This window comes from Podarcis erhardii (genome assembly GCF_964252035.2).
Source record: "Podarcis erhardii genome assembly, chromosome: 14".
Classification (NCBI taxonomy): domain Eukaryota; kingdom Metazoa; phylum Chordata; class Lepidosauria; order Squamata; family Lacertidae; genus Podarcis; species Podarcis erhardii.
In genome coordinates, this window is record NC_138503.1 from 4,954,849 (window position 1) to 4,976,678 (window position 21,830).

At 40.2% G+C, this 21,830-nt stretch overlaps 1 protein-coding gene across 5 annotated transcripts in view; it reads right to left on the minus strand.

Moving 5' to 3' along the window:
• VPS13C (vacuolar protein sorting 13 homolog C) overlaps positions 1-21,225 on the minus strand; it is a 106,753-nt gene extending 85,528 nt beyond the window's left edge. For 2 of the 5 annotated variants that reach the window (XM_081838580.1, XM_081838579.1), the window contains exons 1-11: positions 21,079-21,224; positions 16,219-16,262; positions 14,796-14,838; positions 12,870-12,965; positions 10,935-11,036; positions 9,598-9,657; positions 7,604-7,669; positions 3,783-3,892; positions 3,034-3,093; positions 1,974-2,033; positions 657-737 (exon numbers count right to left, since the gene is read on the minus strand). In XM_081838580.1, the coding sequence (XP_081694706.1) occupies positions 657-737; positions 1,974-2,033; positions 3,034-3,093; positions 3,783-3,892; positions 7,604-7,669; positions 9,598-9,657; positions 10,935-11,036; positions 12,870-12,965; positions 14,796-14,838; positions 16,219-16,262; positions 21,079-21,178 (822 nt within the window). In that variant the 5' untranslated portion in view covers positions 21,179-21,224. Of the gene's footprint in view, positions 1-656; positions 738-1,973; positions 2,034-3,033; positions 3,094-3,782; positions 3,893-7,603; positions 7,670-9,597; positions 9,658-10,934; positions 11,037-12,869; positions 12,966-14,795; positions 14,839-16,218; positions 16,263-21,078 lie in introns of all 5 variants that reach the window. The other 3 variants (XM_081838581.1, XM_081838583.1, XM_081838582.1) reach the window with 3 other exon arrangements.
• Positions 21,226-21,830: the final 605 nt, after the last annotated feature.

The window sequence follows — 21,830 nt, forward strand, 5'->3', positions numbered from 1 at the left end:
TATTTATGGCAACATAAAATATGAAAATCACAACATATGTAACAATAACGTACTAAATATTAGCAAGAACCATCTGTTGGCCATTAAATGTGTTAGCTCATTTTCAAGTAATCACATTACTGAAGAAGCCTGACAACTTAATCTGCTTAACAGCTAAAAGAGTGTTTTGGCAACCAAAGCCACCTCAATAAGGGAATGGGGAGGGCATATACTGTTTCGGGCAAACATAGTTCTTTAAAAAATAAAATGAGTCTATTCAACAGCAAGGTATTTAATATTAAATTAGCATTCAATAGTTTTCAATCAAAAAGACAATACTTTATCCCTTGCAGGGCAACTCTTAACCACTGCAAAAGAGCTTGCTTCTTTATTTAAACAGAAGTTCCTATACCACCTTCAGGGGGGGCTAACAAAATAAAATACATGATTTAAATATACATCAGAGACAGAAACCACAAATAAACACAACCTTTTAATGAAATATTAAATGCACCCCTGCTATAAGGGATGAGAAGGTTTTGGGTGAGGTTTACAGGCAGGAGGTGGACCGGGTGGGTGGGTAGAGGCTCTAAGTGGGGGTGTAGGCTGGGTCAGCCAGCAACACAACAAGGGTGGCAACCCCCCCCCCCCACACACACACAGAGACTTTAACTTACCAGTATTTCTTCCCTGGAAGCATGATAATACATTTCACTCTGCACATTCCAGTAGGCACTGAGAGAATCAAGACGCAGAAGCTGAAAGAACAAACACATCTCATCAGCTGTTAAAATGTACAATATAAAATCTTTCACCAAATAGGAACATCTTACTTATTTTAAAAGTAAGAGTGCAATTCAGTCCAAACGTCCAAAAGCAAACTTTACATTAGAAATTACAGTGAATTCAGTGGTGTAGCCATTCATTAGGTATTTTGCACACTTTATCCTAAATCCTAAACTTGAAGAATACTCTATAGCTAAAGCAAAAAGAAGGTAGAGAGAAACAGTGAAGTAGTATCAAATGTTTCCATGCTAGGGTATTTGTTAATTCCTATTTGCTAGGGTATTTGTTAATTAAGCCAGCAAGCATGGTGAATTGTAATTGTTATGTACTAAGCTTGGATCCTAGAACAAAAGGCAAGTAGGATCCTAGAATACAACAACTGATTGGCTTGCAGGAAGAGATCAATCAGGCTCCAGGAGGAAGTTAATCAGCCTATTAGGCTGGTAGGATCATAGAATGCAACAACTGATAGACCTGCAGGAAAAGACCAATCAGGCTCCAGGAGGGAAGAAGAATCAGCCAATCAGACGGGACTCATTGTGTAAATATTGTACAGTGGTGCCTCACAAGACGAAATTAATCCGTTCCATGAGGCTCTTCGTCTAGTGGTTTTTTCGTCTTGCAAAGCAAGCCCATTGACAGATTAGTGGATTAGCGCTATTAGCGGCTTTTAGCGGCTTTTAGCGGCTTATCGTCTTAGCGGATCAGCTGATAAACGGCTTAGTGGCTTAGAAAAAGGGGGGGAAGAAAAAAACCCCGCAGGAACTCGCAAGACATTTTTGTCTTGCAAAGCAAGCCCATAGGGAAATTCGTTTTGTGAAGCGCCTCCAAAACGGAAAACCCTTTCGTCTAGCGGGTTTTCCATCTTGCGAGGCGTTCGTCTTGCGGGGCACCACAGTACATAAAAGCCTGAGGTTTGGGGGGCAATTCAATCACTGTTTTACAAGCTGCAATAAAGAACATGAAATCACTACAGGACTCTGAGTATATTTCAGTAATGTTCAGATGAAGCCAAGTTTTGCTGAAAAGCAGATTTTCACAGTTAGACTGCAGTACTCACAAGAGAGGAGCAGCCTCTACTGTTCAAGTGGGGGTAGGGACAAAAATACCACAGGTGTAACAAAAATAGCTTTGAATCCTGGTAACAACCAGTTACTAAGAAATAAAATTTCTGCTCTTAAACTTTGTATCAGAGGCTCTGACCGTACCTTGTAAATGATTTTTGCAGCCTCATTTAAAATGCAAGGAGTCCAGTTTTCATTAGTAGTCTGGAAATAGAAATAATTGAATTTAACTTATGTTTGTTTTATTTCAAACGCTTTGTACGCTATACTACCCACCCCAGGTAGTGGATTCCAGGCAATTCCCAAATAATCTCAGGACGAAAAAGGTTATTTGGTATGATCCAACTTCTTTCCCATGTTTTGACAGAACAGCATTTTGAAGAATCCATTTTTAAAGATCAGGTAAGTAGTATAAAAAATTTAAAAATATTTTCAATAAAATAATTCCCACATAAACAAGCCCTAAAATTTCAGGGGATAGAGAACAAACAGAAAGCTAAAGCACTATGGGTGGAATCCAGAGTGCAGTAGCTAATCTGCTTGCCAAGGAGTTGTTCTAATCTTCCCTTTTCCAGCAGCAGTGTCCTATAAGTACCCACAAGTTTTGAGGCCCTCGAGAGCAAGGACCACATGAGGAATGGGGCTTCCACTGGAAGCAATTACTGTCCCCTTCCTCTAAGTTTAAACTCTGCTGATTTCGCATATGAATATTTCCTTCCCTTGGCTCCATTTCCCCCCATATAACCCTACTTCTTTGCTCCAGAAAAAATACAAATGACAGATGATTTTCACAGATGACAGCGGTTTTCATTTGCATCAGCACTGAGGAAAAAGTTATTTTCTAGACAATTCCTTCTCAGCCAACAATCTAGAAAAATATTTTCTAGGTGGCCTTGACCTCTTCCATTTTTCCCTGAAGCTACTGAGCAACTAGTAATATTTCATTTTTTCATACAATAAAGCTGAAATCCATGGTTTGTCTTTGATCACACAGCAACCTCATTTCCAGGCTGTATTATATGAAAAGCTCATAATAATTATATCAACATTTCCATTTACCTTTAAATACAAGTACACATTCCTAAGTAAATTACAATTCTCAAACTAATTTCCTCTTTATTTAATCAAAAGCATGGAAATATGCTTTCTTGGTCCCCCCCCTCCCAAATTTGCTTGAATTCTACCAGAAAACAGTAAGCATTACCAGTAAGCTAAGCTCCCCCAATGTCACTCCTAAGGAAATTGGTCGGCTAGGATCTGTGATCTAAAAACAATAAAAGTAGGAATTATTATTATATGCAATATGAAACATCTTAGAACATTTTTTGTTTTTGAAAGCCTTATTTACAAGTGTAAAAAAAGAAGTATTTGGGTGATATCCAGCTAAGTAATACGCCGTGTAGAACCAATGAAATTAATGGACTTAAGTCTGTTGATTGCCATGGGTCTTGTCTAGATTACTATAATGTACTTTTCACCTTTGAAGACAATTTGGAAGCATCAATGGGCATTGGAGGCATCCAGTGTTTAAGAATCACTTCGCCCGTCACCGCCATACAATCCTTGCCAAAAACTATGGTCTGCTTCAGAGACCCTTCTCAGAGCCTCTCCCCCACCTCCAAATGTGTGGCAGGTGGGCACGGGACAGGGCCTGCCCAGTGGTGGCAACCAGAATTAGGTTCATAGAGAGACTCATCTTCCTGCAAGGAGCAAAACCCTTCTTAGTTCAGCAGCCTCGTGCTGGACACTGCAACTTCCAACTGCTATTTTAGATTATGGTTAACCTGGATTATTCTAGTGATGTTGTAATTTACTATTTTATGTTGGTATTTCTTGAGTTTTGTAAACCAACTTGATTATATGCTTTATTAAATGTTATGGGGTTAACAGTGCAAAGGAATACAGTAGCATTAACTTTGTTGGCCACCACTAAAAGGAATTCACATTACTTACATCATCCTCATACTTTATATGGATGCTTGTGATTTTGACTTGTACATTTTTTATAACTTGTGTTGCAAGCTTTTCCAAAAATGTATCTTTCTTCTCTTCCTTTGGTTTATCTAAAGACATAAAAAGTGCAAGTCAGCCCCCAATGCAAAACTTTCATTTCATTAAAGATTCAAACTATGACACTAAGCAACATTTAATAAAGCAACAGTGAGAGTGAATACCTTTGCTTTCTAAGATTCCGGATTGGGGGGGCGGGATTCTGTTTAAGTTCCATCTTCTCTACATGGGCCAATTTATATTTATATTTGAAGGCAAGGAAGGGAATAAACTTGATAGAAGGTCAATGCTCTCAGTCAGGCATAGGCCAACTCAGCCCTCCAGATGTTTTGGGACTACAACTCCCATCATCCCTAGCTAACAGGACCAGTGGTCAGGGATGATGGGAGTTGTAGTCCCAAAACATCTAGAGGGCCGAGTTTGCCTATGCCTGCTCTCAGTAAAGCACAGACAAGGATTCATTCATGGAAAGGGCCCCCAAAGTGCTGTTGTTTTTACTTAAATTGAATCACATTCTACACAATACTGATTTCAAGTTGCTATTATATCTGCCCAAGTATATTGCCATCTGTAGGAGGCTGACGGAATTGGCTCGGCAGGCCAGTTCTCAGCAACAGGCCACCATTAAGACACACTCCACACACAGGTTTAATGTTACATGAACTACCATATTTTTCGCCCTATAGGACGCACCGTCCCATAAGGCGCACCTAGTTTTGGGGGGGGGGAAATAAAGGGGAAAAAATTATTTCCCCCCCCCAGGCGCGGGGGCGGGGGAGGCCCGAGCTTCCCCCGCCCCAGCCCCCAAACAGGCAGCTCTCTGCAAGCCGTGGGAGCCCAGCACTGGCTCCCGCTGCTTGCGGAGAGGTCCGTGAAGCCTGGACGTGCTGAGCTCAGCGCGCGCAGGCTTCGGCATGCAGGCAACTCTCCGCAAGCAGCGGGAGCGCTCCCGCTGCTTGCGGAGAGGTCCGCGAAGCCTGCAGAGCGAAAGGGGTCGGTGCGCACCGACCCCTCTCGCTCTCCAGGCTTCAGCGAAAGCCTGCGTTCGCCCCATAGGACGCACACACATTTCCCCTTCATTTTTGGAGGGGAAAAAGTGCGTCCTATAGGGCGAAAAATACGGTAGTTTCAGGAAGGTATGCTTCCCCTCCCCATCTCCAGTGCAGCCACAAGGAGACTGTAAACTTTCACTTTTGTTTAACATGTCTGAACATTAGCTCTATAAAGTTGCCTTGTTTCCATAAACCACAGTGAAGACCAAGTACAGTGCTTCAAGGTTCAGACATAACATTAAACCACAGTTACTTAAAAATTGAAGCAAAAAATTTCAATCTGCTCACTGCAACAGTGCTAGAAAGGGGGAAAGGAAGTACCTCCATCTAAGACTCTGACATGTAATGTTAAACCATAGCTCAGCATTACATCCAAACCAGGTCAGTGAGCGTTTCGTTCACAGCATCCAGCATTCCCCCAAGTTAAACAGAAATTTGTCAGAAGGCTCTAAACCAGGCAGAGGTTCTTTTGACCTACTTTCAACACATTTCAGATTCAGTTAAAATAGGGTTTTCCCCCTACATAAAAGCACTGTACTATTCTCTACCTCCAAATTAACAATCAAACACAACAAATATTTCCCAGACTTACTCTATCTTGCACAAAACTACACATTTTTTCTCAGAAATTTCTTCACCCTACATTTTATGTTGCTTGTTTCCCCATATCCTTACCAGCACTTTACAGATCAATACCACACATCTACACTGACTTCTACAGCAGTAACTAGACTGTTTTGCAGCAAAAACAACATGAAGTCTTGCTCCACCTTAGAAACCAACAAATTTATTTATGTCTTCATAGACTGGAATCCACTGCATTTGATGTACTTGAACCAAGTCCACAAAAGCTTATCCCATAATATACCTGCTGGTTTCTATTATGCTAAAATTCTAATTATTGTTTTATAACTGTATTAAGGCAGCTTCAGACTTACCTTACCTAGCCAAGGACCCTGAATAATTGTCAATGAGTGCTGAATGTTGATTATTTATTTTTATTTTCTAAATATGAGCCTAATCTTAATGCCAAAGTCTCAAGGCAATTAACAAAACAATTAAAATGTTTAAAAAACACTAAAGTGTTTGATAAAAACAAGAATAAAAATACATGCAGCCAGTGCTTTTTTCTAGAAAAATAGGTGCTGGTACTCACCATGAAGTTGTTACAGTGAATGTCACATTTTTAACAACAAAAAAGAGGTGCTGGTACCCATCATGAAGTTGTTACAGTAAGTGCCACACTTTTTAACAAACAAACAAAAAAAGAGGTGTCGGTACTGCGTAGCCTTGAGTACCCCCTGAAAAAAGCACTGCATGCAGCCAAGAATAATTAATAACAAGGTGGGAGAGGGAGGTTATAAATTATAAAAGTATTAATTATAAAAGCACCTAACTAGCATTACAGGTTGCATGAACAGGGCAAGCTTTCACCTGATTTCTCCAGGCACCTAAAGAAATGAGAGCACACCTGGAGAACATGACTAAGGCATATGAATTTCACTCAATAAATATTTCACACAAACATGGAAGCCTATGCCAATACCCATTTTAGGAATGACTCCAACAAGCAACTTGTAATATTTAGCCTATTTACCATCTTGAATAGTGAGATGGAAAGGCAGTCTAAAAACTGTAAAATATCTTAACATCAGATCCTTAAAAGGCAGAAGGCAGTAAGTCTCACACATTCTTATTCAAGTATACAGCCAAAGAACTCCAAGCAAGAGCTGTTTTGCTAAGGACTGCTGATCTTTGCAAAAAATAGGGCACAGAAATAGGGCAGAAAACAGGCTGTTTGGTCAGTTTCAGTGAATATTAACCAAGAACTATCAAACAATGCTTTCATCATTGCCATAACTGCTGAAAGGCAAAAGCTCAGCAGGACTGTGTATGAATATCCAAAACCATAACATTCTTTAATTAATCAAAAGTATTGCTTTGATCACTGAGAAATATAAACAGATCAGCGTAAGATTAAAAGGTCACAAATGAATGGAATGAGAGAACAGAATGTCAATAAAAGAAGGGGACGTTCTTTTTAAAACATCTGAACACCTTTTCATTAGCACTGGAACATCTTAAGGATGTTCAAGGACAGAAAGGAAAAAGTACATTTATTTCTGAAGGGGATTAATCTGAGTGATGTTCTATTGGGCATGGACTTCAGAATGGTTTAGGCCTGTGGAAAGGAAATACTTGGATGATAAAAGAGGGAGTTACAACTGAGAAGGTAGTCCAAATCTGTCAACCATCTGGAATGATAATGCGAATGAGTACACTTAAGTATGAACCTACTACAGACTTCTTTCTGTAACAAATGCATCATTTAAAAATGAATCTAGCTGTGTTAAACCTTTCACTACTGTGTTCACTGGAATTCATTCAGGGGAAAGAGCCCTTAATCCTCTTGCAAAATCAAATCTGAACAGCTATTGCTGGATTGTGCCCAACTGAGGTTTGAAGACCAAACAATTCAAGCACTAATTTGAGCAGGAACTACCCAATTTCTGCTTTAACAGACATTATTATTGTAATTATAATTAATCTAAAATCAATGTAGTTTGTTTATATCCAGTAAAGTCAAAGTCTCACTAACTTACTTGCTGGCCTAAAAGAAGGTGGCACATATTACTGCATTTTTTTGGTTAGCTTATAAAAAGAAAAGCAACAGAAAAGGAATATTCAACACACTGTGCTAGTTATACCCACCTTTTGAGTGACCATTACCTTTAAATGATTTCTTAAAACGCTTTTTAGTCTTTTTAGACTTACGTCCTTCTCAATGTAAGCAATTTTACAGAAAGAGGATAAATTACAGTTAGGCAGGCATCATTAAAGGAAGCAATGAAAATAAAGGAAAACAAAAAATAAGATTATTTAGGCAAGACATCTGGAGTATAGAAGCATAGAGTTAGTTTGCAGCTCCAGTATAAAACCATTTCACTATTTAATACTATTCTTTTTTTCCAAATGAGACTATAGAAAATGGATTTACAGCAAAATTATAAAATCTAAAGAGGGACTACAGCCCTGAGCCTACTCAAGAGTAGACCTACTGAAATTTACATGGCTAATAGATGATGTTAATAGGTCTACTCTAAGTGGCTAAGCTACTACAAACAAGGAAGACATTTTGAGATACACCTTCCTTCAGCAAAACTTCTATAATTTAAAGACAAAGTTTTATAACAATTGCTGTATCTGCCACTGAGAAGCAGTGAGTCCACTGTGGGACGAGATTCTGGCAGACATCCAGCATTAGTCATACTCAAAATAGACTCACTGAAATCAGTGGACTTGAGTAAATTAAATTCATTTGTTTCAATGGGTCTACTCAGAGTGAACTTAGTTGGATATCTCACTCCATCCTTAAAACAGTCCATGTTCCCGGCCTAATCATCCCTAGCTGCCTGCAAAAAAACAACAACAACCCCGGTGCTCCACTTCCCAATTAGTCTGTGTATGAAAGGAGGAAAAATTAATCAGACTAAGTAGAGCAAGGGTGCTAAAAAAACAACCACAATGGGATCCCTAGACAATTTCAGAAAGTAGGCAAAGTTTTCTAAATACATGGGTCTCTTCTAGGCCTAGCTCTGGGGTAGTAGGAGGCTGGTAGTTCCATTAAGTCTACAACCCAAAATACTGAGATCTGGAGGCAGAGAAGACTATTGCTGGACTTAACTCTCTTTGTGAGCAAAACTGAAGAGAGAAGGGTAAACTGCCAGGGCTAAGACTGCCTGCACATGTGCTCTGAAAAAAGATGAATATGCAGAATCCCTGCAGCCATACTTGTAGAGAAGGAAAGAGACAGGAAAACAGCATTCACAGTCTATTTATAGCCAATTCTCTCCTCTTTCTCTTTTTAAATTTGCTTACTAGCTAGGTGAGAGGCTTTTACATAAGGCAAGAAAAAAACATTTTTAAAAATGGATACTCTGAAGTCATGGCTTTAGAAGAGCATGTGATTCCACTACTGGATTAATTTACAACCAAAAAATGCCATCATCTACATGTTTCATTCACAGAACCCATTCCAAGGAGACATGACTAAGACTGACATGCTAATCAATGGAATACTTTTCTTACAAAAAAAGAATGCTTCACCTCAGCAATGAGAATAATGGCTTACACCCAGAGATGTCTTACACAAGTGGAAAAACACTTCTGCTTGTGAAAGCAAGCCCCAACAAATTTGTCTAATTTCCCCATCCTGCACCATACTCATCTCATGGCATTCCAGAGGATGCACCAACCCTTGGGAGCAGCACTTCATGCGGTACAGGCAGCTGTAGGAGGGTGTAGGACCCAGGAAAGCCATGCTGGATAAGTGAGTTTCACAGAATCTTCTCTGAATCAAACCCATTATATTTGCAACAACATAAACTCCTGTTGAAAATGCAAGAATCACTGCCTTTATATGTATGATTTTACAGCCAATTTATCAAGTAACAATGATTGAAATAATTACAAAATATTTCAATCAGTGTTCCTTTGATAAATTGGCTTTCAGAGTCTCTGAGGCATGATTGTTTCTCAAAGTACCTGAATAGGTGTTCAGAGCTTCCCTAAAGTTACCATTGAGAGAGTAGTTTAACATTAACCTAGTTCTTGTCACAAGAAGTAGCTTGATCTAGCAGACCAACAGGCATTCAGTTTCCCTTTTCAAATACCCTTTAATGTAATCATTAAGCATGCATACCCACCAGACTTGACATCCTTATACACAATGTCCTCCAGTCCACATATGAAATCTGAATGAGCTCCTTCATCCATATGACAGCAGTAACCAAAATGCACATATTTTAAAACAATAGAATCTACTTTTCAATCTAAACCACTAATACTGGGTTTTTAAACATTCAAAGAGAGAGAACTAGTTTTAAAATACTTAGAAAAACTATTCCACTTTCACCAACAGCCTCTTATTTATCATTGTACATTACAACAATCTACAACATCACGAGCTTCACACACTGGTTGTGTTCACACATCATGCTAAACCATGTGCAAAAGTAGGAACAAGCCCTTGGCTTGTTCCCCCTTCCCCTCTCATACACCCAAGAGAATGAAACCAGCAGTGTTTACTTTCAGTTTTAAACTAACCAGGGTTTGTTCTTGCAAGTGAACCAGAGATCTTGGTTTATAACTAACTCTAGTTAGTTTCAAAACAAACCATGGTTAATTAAAGCTGAAAGTAAACAATGAAGTCCTCCTCCCAGTCCTTTGTACAAACCCAAGGCTTGCAGCAACTCCTTCCTGCTTATGCACATCAACCATGGTTTAGCACATGTGAGCTGAACTAACGAAAATATAATTTGCTTTATCCTTTATTAGATAGCCAGAGTTAGAAGTAACTGACATTACCATTTGCATGAAGCAAAATGTTTTGAAGGTTTAAGGAATAAATATCATAAATAAATTGCATCATTACTTCTAGTCCAGCTACCAATGACAACTATCAATTTCTTCTATATAAACAACTTATGGAATCTACAACACATACATGCATGGAGTCTGGTTAAAAATCCATTGTCTGGTTAAGTTGGTAGACCTGCTTTCCTGACTTTCCCCAATTAGTCAGAAGAAGAATATGCAATGGTCTTTTGCAATGCAGGAATCAATGTCCATCAGAAATAGATATGTGTGTGTGTGTGTGTGTGTGTGTGTGTGTACACACACACACCCCAAAATAACACATGTAGCTTTCACACTTCAAACACTAATTATTACAACTCCATATACTACTTTTTAATTTTTTAAAAAATACTGTAATAGTAAAAGCTTCCAAATGACGGCAATGTGAAGGACAAAAACAGGAACCACCCTACAATACAGTGTGTTGAGAATGAAATTTATGAAGAAAACTAAAACAGATTTCAAACTGAAAACAGATTTCAAACTCCTAGACTCTAGTATCAGGTAAATAAACACCCAGGCAACTCTAGCCATGACCTACTTCAAGACAGTGTTTGGTTAACATGCCCCTTCCGAGTTCTTCAAAAATATCATCTTAGAACCCTCAAGAATAACCATACAATACCTTTTTCTGCTGCTAATCGCAGGGCTTCTTCGATTCTTGATAGCTCCTTCTGCTTGTTATCCTGTAGATATTTTTCTTCTTTTTCTGCATCATATTTAATGCCTAGGAGACAGAGTTCATGATCTAGTCAAAACAGCAAGCCAATAAAGAGGCAAGGTATCCCTGGTGGCTCTAGTTTAGTGCTGGTGGCTATCACCGTTAGAAGCCATTTCAGTAAAGGAAAAAAATATGGAAAAGAACTTGGTAACTTATAAAGAACTGTTGGAAGAGGAGGCAAATCAATTGAAGTTAAAAAAATAAATGAAGAAATCAGGCATTATGTTACAGACTGGCTGCAATATTATCAATTAAATGAAACATTTAAATCAAAAAAGAAAAATGGGTTCGCAACAGAAATTTCAGGGCTGGAAAAAGAATCTATACAAAACAGAAGCAAATTTTTATCTAAAATGTATAGACTATTACTTGGTTGGGAAGTAAAAGATGAAGAATTTAAAGATGTTATGATTAAATGGGCAAAATATTTTGGGCATACAATACAAATGGATGCATTGGAAAACGAAGATATTTTATAGGTGGTATCTGACACCTAGCAAATTAGCAAAGCTGTATAAAACAAACTGAAATAAATGCTGGAGGTGTAAGCAGGCAGAAGGAACAATGTTTCATATGTGGTGGGAATGTAAGAAAATCAGAAACTTTTGGGATAGTATCTATGGGGAAACCCAGCTAGATGGGCAGGGTATAAATAAATTATTATTATTATTATTATTATTATTATTACTACTATGAAGAACTAGAAAAATGAGGATATTTTTATACGCCACAACAGAAGCAAGAAAAGGGAAGGGAGAGGAGAGCCCAACAAAAGAAGAGAGGAAGATAAAATTATTTGAATATATTGAGCTTACGAAAATGACAGAAATAATTAGGAATCGAACAAACCAAAAGTTCAGCAAGGAATGGGAGTGTTATAGAATCTATATTTTTTTTAAATGTTCTCAAGTAAAACCTTTATTATGCTTTGACGAATTTTGCAAAATACAAAACAGTTACTATAAATAAATCATATAACACCAAGAAATGAGAAACATCAAAAGAAGGCAATTAATAAAGGAAAAGTATGACTCATATTGAGGTGGCTGGAAGTCACCTCAAAAGATTAGAATGTTAATGATTGATAATTTAGAATATTAATTATTGGTAAATGGTGGAGGAAAATTTTTTACTTAGTTAATACGTATTTGTATGTTTTTGTTCATCTTTGTTTTTGGTTTGAATGTTGGATTATTTTTTCTTTTGGATGAATGTAAGAGGCAAAACTCAAAAAAATAACCAAAAAAGCCTCCTTTTTCACATTTAGCAAAATGGACTGATAATGCCAACAAGAGAGATGGATGGGAGGAAGTAATTCTGGGGCACCAGCTACACAACTGTCCAGTTCAAGTATAATCCTCCTGATCTCTAAACCATGGAATGCCTCAAAACAATGGCTTGAAGTGTATTCACAAACCATGGTTTTGCTCATCCTCAATACAGATGCAACACTAAATTATAAACGCAGAAAATTATGAAATGGTATAGGAAATTTTCACATAAGCAGAAAGAAAGGGCTCCACAGCAAGTGCCTTCTTCACTGCACTAATGCCTAAATAACATGAGTTTGCAATATCTAATATAACACAGAAAGGGAAATTTTACATATTACAAAAAAGGAAACAACAATAACATGTATTTTATACACTTTCTTGTGAATAAGCACCATGCAACATAGTGGGACAAATTTCTGTAAACACAGATTAAGCTATGTGCTTAATCCAATGACCCACAACAGCCTATTCTAAAGGAATCTTTCTTGTCTTCACATTCTGTGTAAGGCACTGGCAATACATTCTAACTACATATTGCATTTCAGATTACCCATCAATCACTTACTTGCCCCTGGGACAACAAGAAGATATAAGCCTTCTAGAGTTGCAACTACTGCGTCACCATATAAATTCTTCCAAGGAATCTTCAAAGTAAGCTTATCTAAAAAAAATCAAAACATTTTATATTTCGGTGAATGAGCAAAGACTGAATCATGCAGGTGAAGTCTGTTTGGAAAAAATATTGTTTGCCTTGTTTACAACGTAAGAGTTTTTGCCAAGTGATATTTCTATTAGGCTGATCCCAAGGCTCCAGATGCTTCACAGGTGAAAAAGGCCATCAGATCTGCTGTTCTATCAAAACTGTGTATGCTAATGAATAAAAACAGATAAGAGGAGTAACTGTTTAGTTTCTGATCCCAAAAGATGCCAGGATTTGTTGCATCATAAATCTGTTAGGATGAAACGCAAATATTTACAATTTTCAGGTTAAAAATAACAAACTGTACATGAACAAGGGGGTATCATTCGTTTCATTTTCACATGAGAAACACAGTACTTGTAGCTCTAGAGAAGAACTATATTACAAGGCATTGAAAGTTAAGCACATGCCTTGGCACAGGATTGCAATCTTAATCTTGGACTTCTTTCATTATACCCATAACACACCCAAGGTAAATAATGCAGGAAAATCTACCCTTCCTCAAAAGTAAGCTTACTCTTCCTGTGTTCCCATTCAAATTACACAAAATTAAGAAATGCAGCCAAGCAAAAGGTTGGCATTTTAATTATGCATTTGCTTTTGGTGGTTTTATAAGAAACACTTTGAAGAGGAAACAAAACTGAACCTGAGAGCAAGACAAATATTTCCCAGCTTTATAAATAAGCCCATAAAAGCTACTAGTCTTCTGAAAGCAAATAGACAAGAGGCAAGGAGCTCCAGCTCCTCCAGCAGCTGACCATATTTCTATGCAGAATGTGAAGGAGAGGATTTCCCTCTGCAAGCAGCCTGCTAGGTTTCTATGATGGGTACAGAGGAGACACCAAGCACTCCATCTCTTCTTTAACAGCCTGCATGCAAGCAATTCCTTGTTATCTGTGGCTGTTTTCAATTTGGGTGGGGTGGTTTGCTCCTCTATTACTTCCTATAGATGCCACCAAAGCGAGAAGCTGTGAGAGCCAGCAGCAGCAGCTAAGGGCAGAAGCCTTGACCTGTGAGGGGGCTTAACAACTGCTGCTTCAAGAAGTCAGTCCAGAGCAGGATATTTAGATGCAGAGTGGCAGTTAGAAGATTGGAAACTGGGGAAGCTTATATATACCAATTTGAAAAAATAAATATTATATTTTATTGCACATTTTATAATAGGTGGCATAGAAATACAAGGCTGTTCTAGGCTTTCCACTGCTGGATTCATGCATTTTAAGTATGAAGTCATATATTCTACTTCAATTATTTGCTAAGTGATGAAAAATAATGAGCAGTTATGGTTCATCATATGATTTACAGAAAAGTATCTGACAGAAGCTTGTTTGTTTTCCTTGCATCACCAAACTGCAAGTTACTCTTAAAACTTAAATGAGTATTAATAACAGCAGTCCATAGGACAGTCAGCTAGAATAAAAGCCCATAAAACTCCAACAAACATTCAGATCCAGGGCATCTGTTTAGGACAGCAGCAGAGTGGAAAATAAAAGGAAAATATAACCAGGAAGCAGAGGGAATGAAACTGAAGTGTTTCCCATCCTGCAAAGTAGAAAATATCTGAATTACAACTGTTTCCCCACAAATGGTATTCTAATTTAAAATGCAGAAAACATTGTTCTAAGCCTTATAAATTGGCCAAGTAATTGTTGTGTACTTTTCCCAATTTCCTTGAAAAAAGCAGCTGCAGGTTCTTAGCTATTGTATACTAATATACAAACTACCAAGATGCTACTAACTTCCAGCTTTTCAATCTCCAAATCAAAATGCAAATGAGAACCATCTACTTACCTATTTGTCCAGCCTTTACTCTAAAAGGTACATCCAGCTCACTCTGAGAAATGGGGGGGGGGGTAGAGAAGAGGAAAATAACATACTCATTACATATCAGAAGGCTCTTACCACTAGCTTTGCTTTATAGTTTTTAAACCTGTTTAAAGTTATTGAGTTTAAGAATTAGAGCAAAGTAACAAAAAGATTCATCAAGCACCCAAAACCCATGGCAAATGCTATCTTCCCCCACTAGTATGTTTACTAAAGTTTGGGCCAAGGCTGCAAATCATCACTGGGGGAAAAGACAGTATACTACATGCACCTAATGACATGCTAACATGGAGCAGAGAGACCTCCAGCTAAGCTACCTCTTCTTCCCAAGTAAAACTGAAATAAGCATTCAATTAAGTATTGGACCTAAGAGTATTTAGGCACTCTGGTTCACAATTTGTTTACTGACGTACTTAAGCAACAATAGTTCCACTGACTTTAATAAACAAATCAGAGCAGGACCCAAATTATATATGATACAGGGGTCTGTGACTGGCTATCCCAGCATCTTCTTTAAAGCTTAGAAGACATGAGATGGCAAGGTAGGGATGGTGAGAAGTGGCTCCAGACAGTGTCAGAAACTGAGATATGAAAGCTAGGCACTAAATGGCACCTTAAAGCTAGGTTATTGGCACCACAATGGAGTGTCTAGGCATGCCTTTTAAATAACAAGAATACAAAGCTGAAAATGAATGAACTACAGTTAAAATCTTATGCTCATTTTTCACATGGTCTAGTCCTAATCTCAAGACTGCAAAAAACAAAGCCCCTGCCCACCCCTTAATATGCTTATGAGAGTCCCTTTTCCAGTCTTCAGACAGTGGCTAGAAGTGGGGAGGCAGAAAAAGGTCCTCCTTTTCTTTCCGCAGTGGCAGTTTTAATCTGAAATCTTAGGCTCGGTATGACACCCAAGAGCTCAGAAACTGCTCACATTAATGAAATTCCCTGCTGCAAAATGTGCCTAGAACAAAGGGAGTTTCAAACACTGGCTCAGGACAACATTGTGGAGGGGGAGAGAGCTCAACCAGACTATTCCTGATTGCTCCTCACCACTACCTCTTATTCACCTGTTGGAAAAAAGACAAAATTACGCTAGTGTATAAAAATGAAGATAAAAAATGAGACTTTGCTTTTCAATATGTGATCTTTTGCATAGGAATCAACATTACCCCTTCTCTTGAGAGACTGCACTGGTCTGATCACTCATATTTTCTCAACATGAAATATACAGCATTATTCCAATGCCTCAATCAAAATTAAGGAAATTTTTAAAAATCAAATTCTCTTAAGTTGCTAAAAAAAATGCATCAGTTACAGCTACTGTTCAAGCTTGACCTGCACAGTTTAAAAAAGCAAACCCAAGCAATTTCCTAGATGACAGATGGCTTACCAGGGCGTTCTCCTTTATCCTCAAGTTGTCAAGTGCCACATTACCTATATAATAAAAGAAATCAGATATCAAGATCTCTTTATTTTCTATGAACTATGTATACAAACACATACTAATAGAGATTTGAATTCTTCCAGTAACCAACGCTTATGGAAACAAAAGGGAACCATTCACATAAAAGAGGCAGCTATCCACAGGCTTGGGGCAACCTCAGGATTTGCGAAAGTACAAAAGAAGAAAATTAAACCATCAGGGAGACCCCCCAAAAAACAGCCCATTGAGGATCACACATGCTCACTGGGCTCAGAATGCTAACTAACCAGGGACTGGATGGAAAAGGGGGGAATATTCTTAGTGAGGGTAGTGCACAGCAACACAGCACGCTAGAACATTTTGTTTTAGGTATCACTTGTTCTATTCTAGAACTGCAAAAAGAGAAACTTGTTTTAATGGTTTTGAAATCTTTTCCAGTTTCAAAATGTATGTACAATTGTACTGCACAGCAACAATATGTAAAGATTTATAAAGATATCATAAGGAAGAAGATGCTAAACATTTCACTGATCCATAAGAAAAGCCATGCTAGCTTTAACTAGTCATTCTTGTAGTTCAATAGCAGCTTAATTTGAATCTCTTAAATGCACCCAGTTCTGTAGAGAACAAGTTAACTACATAATGGATAGAACATGTTTTCAGACTATAAAGAGCTTGTTGAATCTGGTCAAGAAAGAAGAGTCTTTCTACTGAAGTCTTTCACTTTCGTTTACTGTGATATTCATCACAGTGCCAATCTCCAGAAACACACTATGGAGTTCAAGATTCTTACAGTTCATGTTTTGATTGCTTTTAAAGTAGTGTACTTTGATTTACCAAGGATAATCAAATAGCTACACATACTGTAGAGGGCAGGTGGAGCTAGTCAACCTAGGAAGGTAGCCCATCTAGAAGAAGGAAAACTCTGATCCTAAAGAAAAGGCTAAGGAGTTAAACCTCAACAAATCCAGAATGGAGCCCAGACGGTTGGCTAGCCCCTTGTACACCTCCTTCCAGCAACTTCTGCAGCCAAACTAGTGTCAAACATATTGCTTGGGTTTCCTTTGGACCACATCAGCAAGGTTGAGAGGGAGGGTCTTGTCCTCTGGGCAACCACACACACTGCCCCACACTGTGGGGGGACCCCACAGTACTGCTAACACAGCAGTTTGACTTCACCCCCAGAGGCACACTCCATTTTCTCTCAAGACAGAAGGATGCCAACAGCATGTCTAAAATTATTTTTATTAATTTACTTATTACCCACCTTTCACCCTAACGTCCCAGTGTAGGTTACAGCATTACAAACAATTATTAAAAATCATTTAAATATGGACATTTGCTTTCTTTTGTAATTGTTTAAAGCAGAGATTTTCAACCTTTTATGGTTCCACGGCTCCCTTGATCAACTACTTTCATTCTGTGCTACCTCTGTGGGGCTCAGAAGCCCAGTTATGTCACCCCTTGCCTGCAGACCTGGCAGCCCCTCTCTTGTGGAGGGTTCCCTCAGCCTCCTCTTATTCCCTCTCCTTGGGAGTTCTCTGGACAGCCACAGTTGCCGCCCCTAATCTCTGAGCTGCATCCCCTTCCCCAAAGAGAGGTGCCTCCTCACACTGCCCCACAGGGGCCCTGGAAGCACCCCTGGCCAGCCCCAGAGGCATTGTTCACCTGGGGAGCTTGTAGCCAGAGCTGCTGCAACAAACAGCTGTGCAAGCCTTTGGGAGGCAGAGAAGAGAGGGCATCAGAGGAAGGGAGGTAAGGAAAGAGGGAAAGAGGCCAGTGTTGCCCATGGCATTCAAGGCTCCCCAGGGTGCCACGGCACACTGGTTGAAAACCACTGGTTGAAAGTAATACAAAGCCAAAACAGAGGGCACATTTTTAAACATTCCTACTCCATGTAAATGCACTGCACTTTCAACTATTTCTACAAAGGGCTGCAACAGAGGCAAATGTTCACTTTGCAGTTCTTTCCTGGGCACCCAGGAGGAAGAAAAATGTTTCTTGTGCTCATTCTAAATGTGCTTTGCATTGTCATTTTGCAACCAAATCTATCACACTTCACCAATATGATTGGGCAGGAGTGCTGCACAGAATTCACCAAACTGGCCTCCTGTGCAAAGACTTCTGCTTATAAACTAGGACTTTCCCCTTCTCCTCTCTCCATGTGCACCCCACATCACAGGGGGTGGGGTGGGGAAACAAAGTATGATTCAGTCTGGCAAGCTGGAAGGAATCCTACCCGCTGTCCTAGGATTAAATTTATTTTCAAATAAACCAACACTTCTGAAAAACCACTATTTTGTAATAAAAGCAACTCAGTGTTTAAGAACTGCTTCCTAAAAGGAAAAAAAACTTTTTAATCCAAATTGATCAATTGACTAAGCACGGCAACCCTACAAAAAGCCTTGAGCCAACCCTGATAACAGTCTAGCCAAGAAAACAAAAAGCAAAAAAAAAAAAACCTTTGGTGTGCAACAAACACAACACACCCACTCAACAAAAAACCCCACTCAAGGCCATAACTCACATAATCTACGAACTGTTTCTTCTTCCAAAAGAACACACATAGTTCCTCTTAGTCATCACATGATGGGTGATTTTCAAGGCAATATCTGATGCTTTCTTACCCTTCCAATCTGTCGCTTTCTCCACACCCCAACCCCACCCCACCCCAGTTCTCTTGCTTCAAGCCAGCCCAACAAAGTAAACAACATGATCCCAGCTAAAGCCACTGCAGAAGGAAGGATATTTTTTACAAGGAAGCTTCAAAATCCTTCAGCTTAATTTGATGCTAAGGAAGTAGAAATAAAAGCAATAAAGTTACTGGTTTCATTTTAGGCTTTCTGGAACACCAGGATCTCTACTAGGGAGTAGGGGTTCCAGGTAAGCCCTGCCCCACATAATTAATCACATGATGCTGTACCCACCCACTGCATTTTAATAGCAATACCTATTAATGGGGGGGGCTGGCCCCCTCAGATATTTTATTGGGTGGGACGAAGGGACCTCGACTCCTAAGAGTTGGCTCCTATGAGCTCTACCTTAAACATGTACGCTGTTCCTATGTCATGGATGGGGAACCTCAGGCCTGACTGTGAATGTGGCCCCCCAGTCCTCTCTAATCCAGCCTATAGATCATTCCACAGTCTTCTTCAGGTGCTTCTGCCTTGTACTTCAATAATGCCCCTTGCTTGCCCTTGGGCTGAAAAGGAATCATGAAATGGGATTCACACTGGCTTAGATGTGTCCAACACAGATATTCTCAAGATGAGGAACCACAATAGTGAAATATTGTGGCAACATTACTCCAATTTTAACTGGGAGAAATGGATGGAGGCCCCCAAATTCAACCTGCAACCTAGCCAAGACATCAGCCTCAGTTTTCTTCCCATACAATGAAAACAAAAAATTCCCTTGTAAAGGAATTATGAGCTGGTGAATAAAAATAAATTTATTTAAAAACATTGGGGGTTTTGGTAACATATTTTAAAAGTATCATAAATTTAAAGTGCACAATTTTAAACTCAAAACTGAATCAATGACCCTCTAATCCAACACTCTGAGTTAGCCTGCTCTACTATAAATAAAGCCAAACAAAAAATGCCTTCCTGGTGCCTGAAAGCATTATAAATAAACTGTAATAGATCATGTGCTATATTTATTATTATGACTTGACATGGTGGGGTCAACTTAGCATATCAAAACCTCAGATGTCACCAATTTGATCATTAAAGAAGAAAACAAGTTATACTTTAAGGAGACGTGGCTCTTTGCGAAATAGGTGTGATCATATTTGGCATAACATTGCAAACAGTTTCCAGTTCTTGAGGCATTATAACCTTTGACTGCCTACTTAACAAAACAGGGATATTTCACAATCTGGTATATTTCCTAGATATAACAACACAACTTAATGCAATGATGGGGAAGTTCTGGCCCTCCTTATGTTGTTAAGACTACAACTCCCATCATCTCTAAGCACTGGAAATGCTGGCTGAGGCCAAGAGAAGCTGGAGTCAAACATCGTCTGGAGTCACTGTTCCCCATCCCTGGGCTTAAGGGGCTACCTGGACTCAGCAGGAACTCTCAAAATCATGCAACAGAAGACTTGCTGGTATTGACCTATAAAGCCTTATTTGGCTCAAGATCTATATCAAGGACTGACCCAGACTTTCCAATTGTCACCTGAGGCCCTTCTACATGTGCCCCTACCTCAGGAGGCTGAGAGGGTGGCAACACAAGAACGGGCCTTTTCAGTGGTGGCTCCCCATTTGTCAAATGCTCTGCCTGAAACAGGAGTAAGAGCACAAAATTGGTTTGGGGAGCGCAACCCTTGAATCAGAGAGGTGGTGCATGCATAAGCCCAACTGGAGAGGGACCTAGTCTACAGACCAGATGCCACCCATCTAAAGATGAAAAGGGACATAAAATTGGCATGAGAGACAAAGCGGAAGAAGCTAAACTGGTGAATAAGGGGGTGCAAGAGGAGACTGCTCTGATCATGATAAGCCACCCCCCCCCGCCCCGCCCCACTGCAGCTCGCTTGAAGAGGAGGGGGAAGGACCTGTCAGAGGAGCACATGGGGCTGGCGGGAGGAGGAAGGGGCGCAGCACCCATATGGGAGGGTGTGGGAAGCCCAGTGGGAGAAGGGGGGGGACTCAAGGGGGGTGGAGCAGGCCAGGAGGGGTGAGAGACCCGCCTCGAACTCTCCTCCTCGCTCTCTCTGCCCGCCCCCCCCCCTTGGATGCAGAGACAGGTGCGTCCCCTCCCCCCCCCCCGCAGGTAAGGAGGAGCCGCGCTTCCCCTCGCCCCCCCCTCCGTCCTTACCCCCCCAGATGCCCAGCTTGAGCTGCGACTTGTCCAGGTTCTCCACGTAGCCGCCCAGGAAGCGGTTCAGCAGGTCGGCCACCACCGACTCCAGCACCATGGCGGCGGCGGCGGCAAGGGGGGGGGCGGCAGCGAAGACCTCCTCTCTCCCTCCCTCCTCCCTCCGGCCTTCCCTCAGTCACCAGCTTCGCTCTCGCCTCACGCCGAGCGGAGGGGAGGGGAGGGGAGGGGGAAGGAGCAGGCGCCGCCGCCCGCCGCGTGACCCTGGCCGCCGCCTCCGATAGGCCGCTGCGCGCGTGACCCGCCACGCCCCTCGGCGGGCGCTTCTTTTTCCTTCTCCCTCTCCTCCTGCTTTTCCTCGCGTGCTCTTGCCCTCCTGCCAACTCGCCTTCTTGGCTGAGGCAATAATAAAACGGAGGAGGAGGAGGAGGAGGGCGCTTGCCTTTCCCCGGCCGCCTCGTCCTCGTTCTTCGTCTCATTTTTTATTTTTTTTTGAAGTTGTTGCTTTTTAACTGAAATGAATAAATAAATGTGGCTCTTCCCTCGGAGAGGCTTGTCTGGTACCGTTACGTGTCTTTAGGCACCAAGCCAAAAACATTCATTTTTCATCAGGACTTGGGGATTTGGTTATCTCTGGCCTTTTGGGGTGGGTGGAAATGTTTTAATCAATTTTTTATTATTAAAAAACAATCGGCTTTTAGATGTTGTTGCTTTTTTAAACCCTGGTTTAAAACAGTATGTAGGTGTGCGTT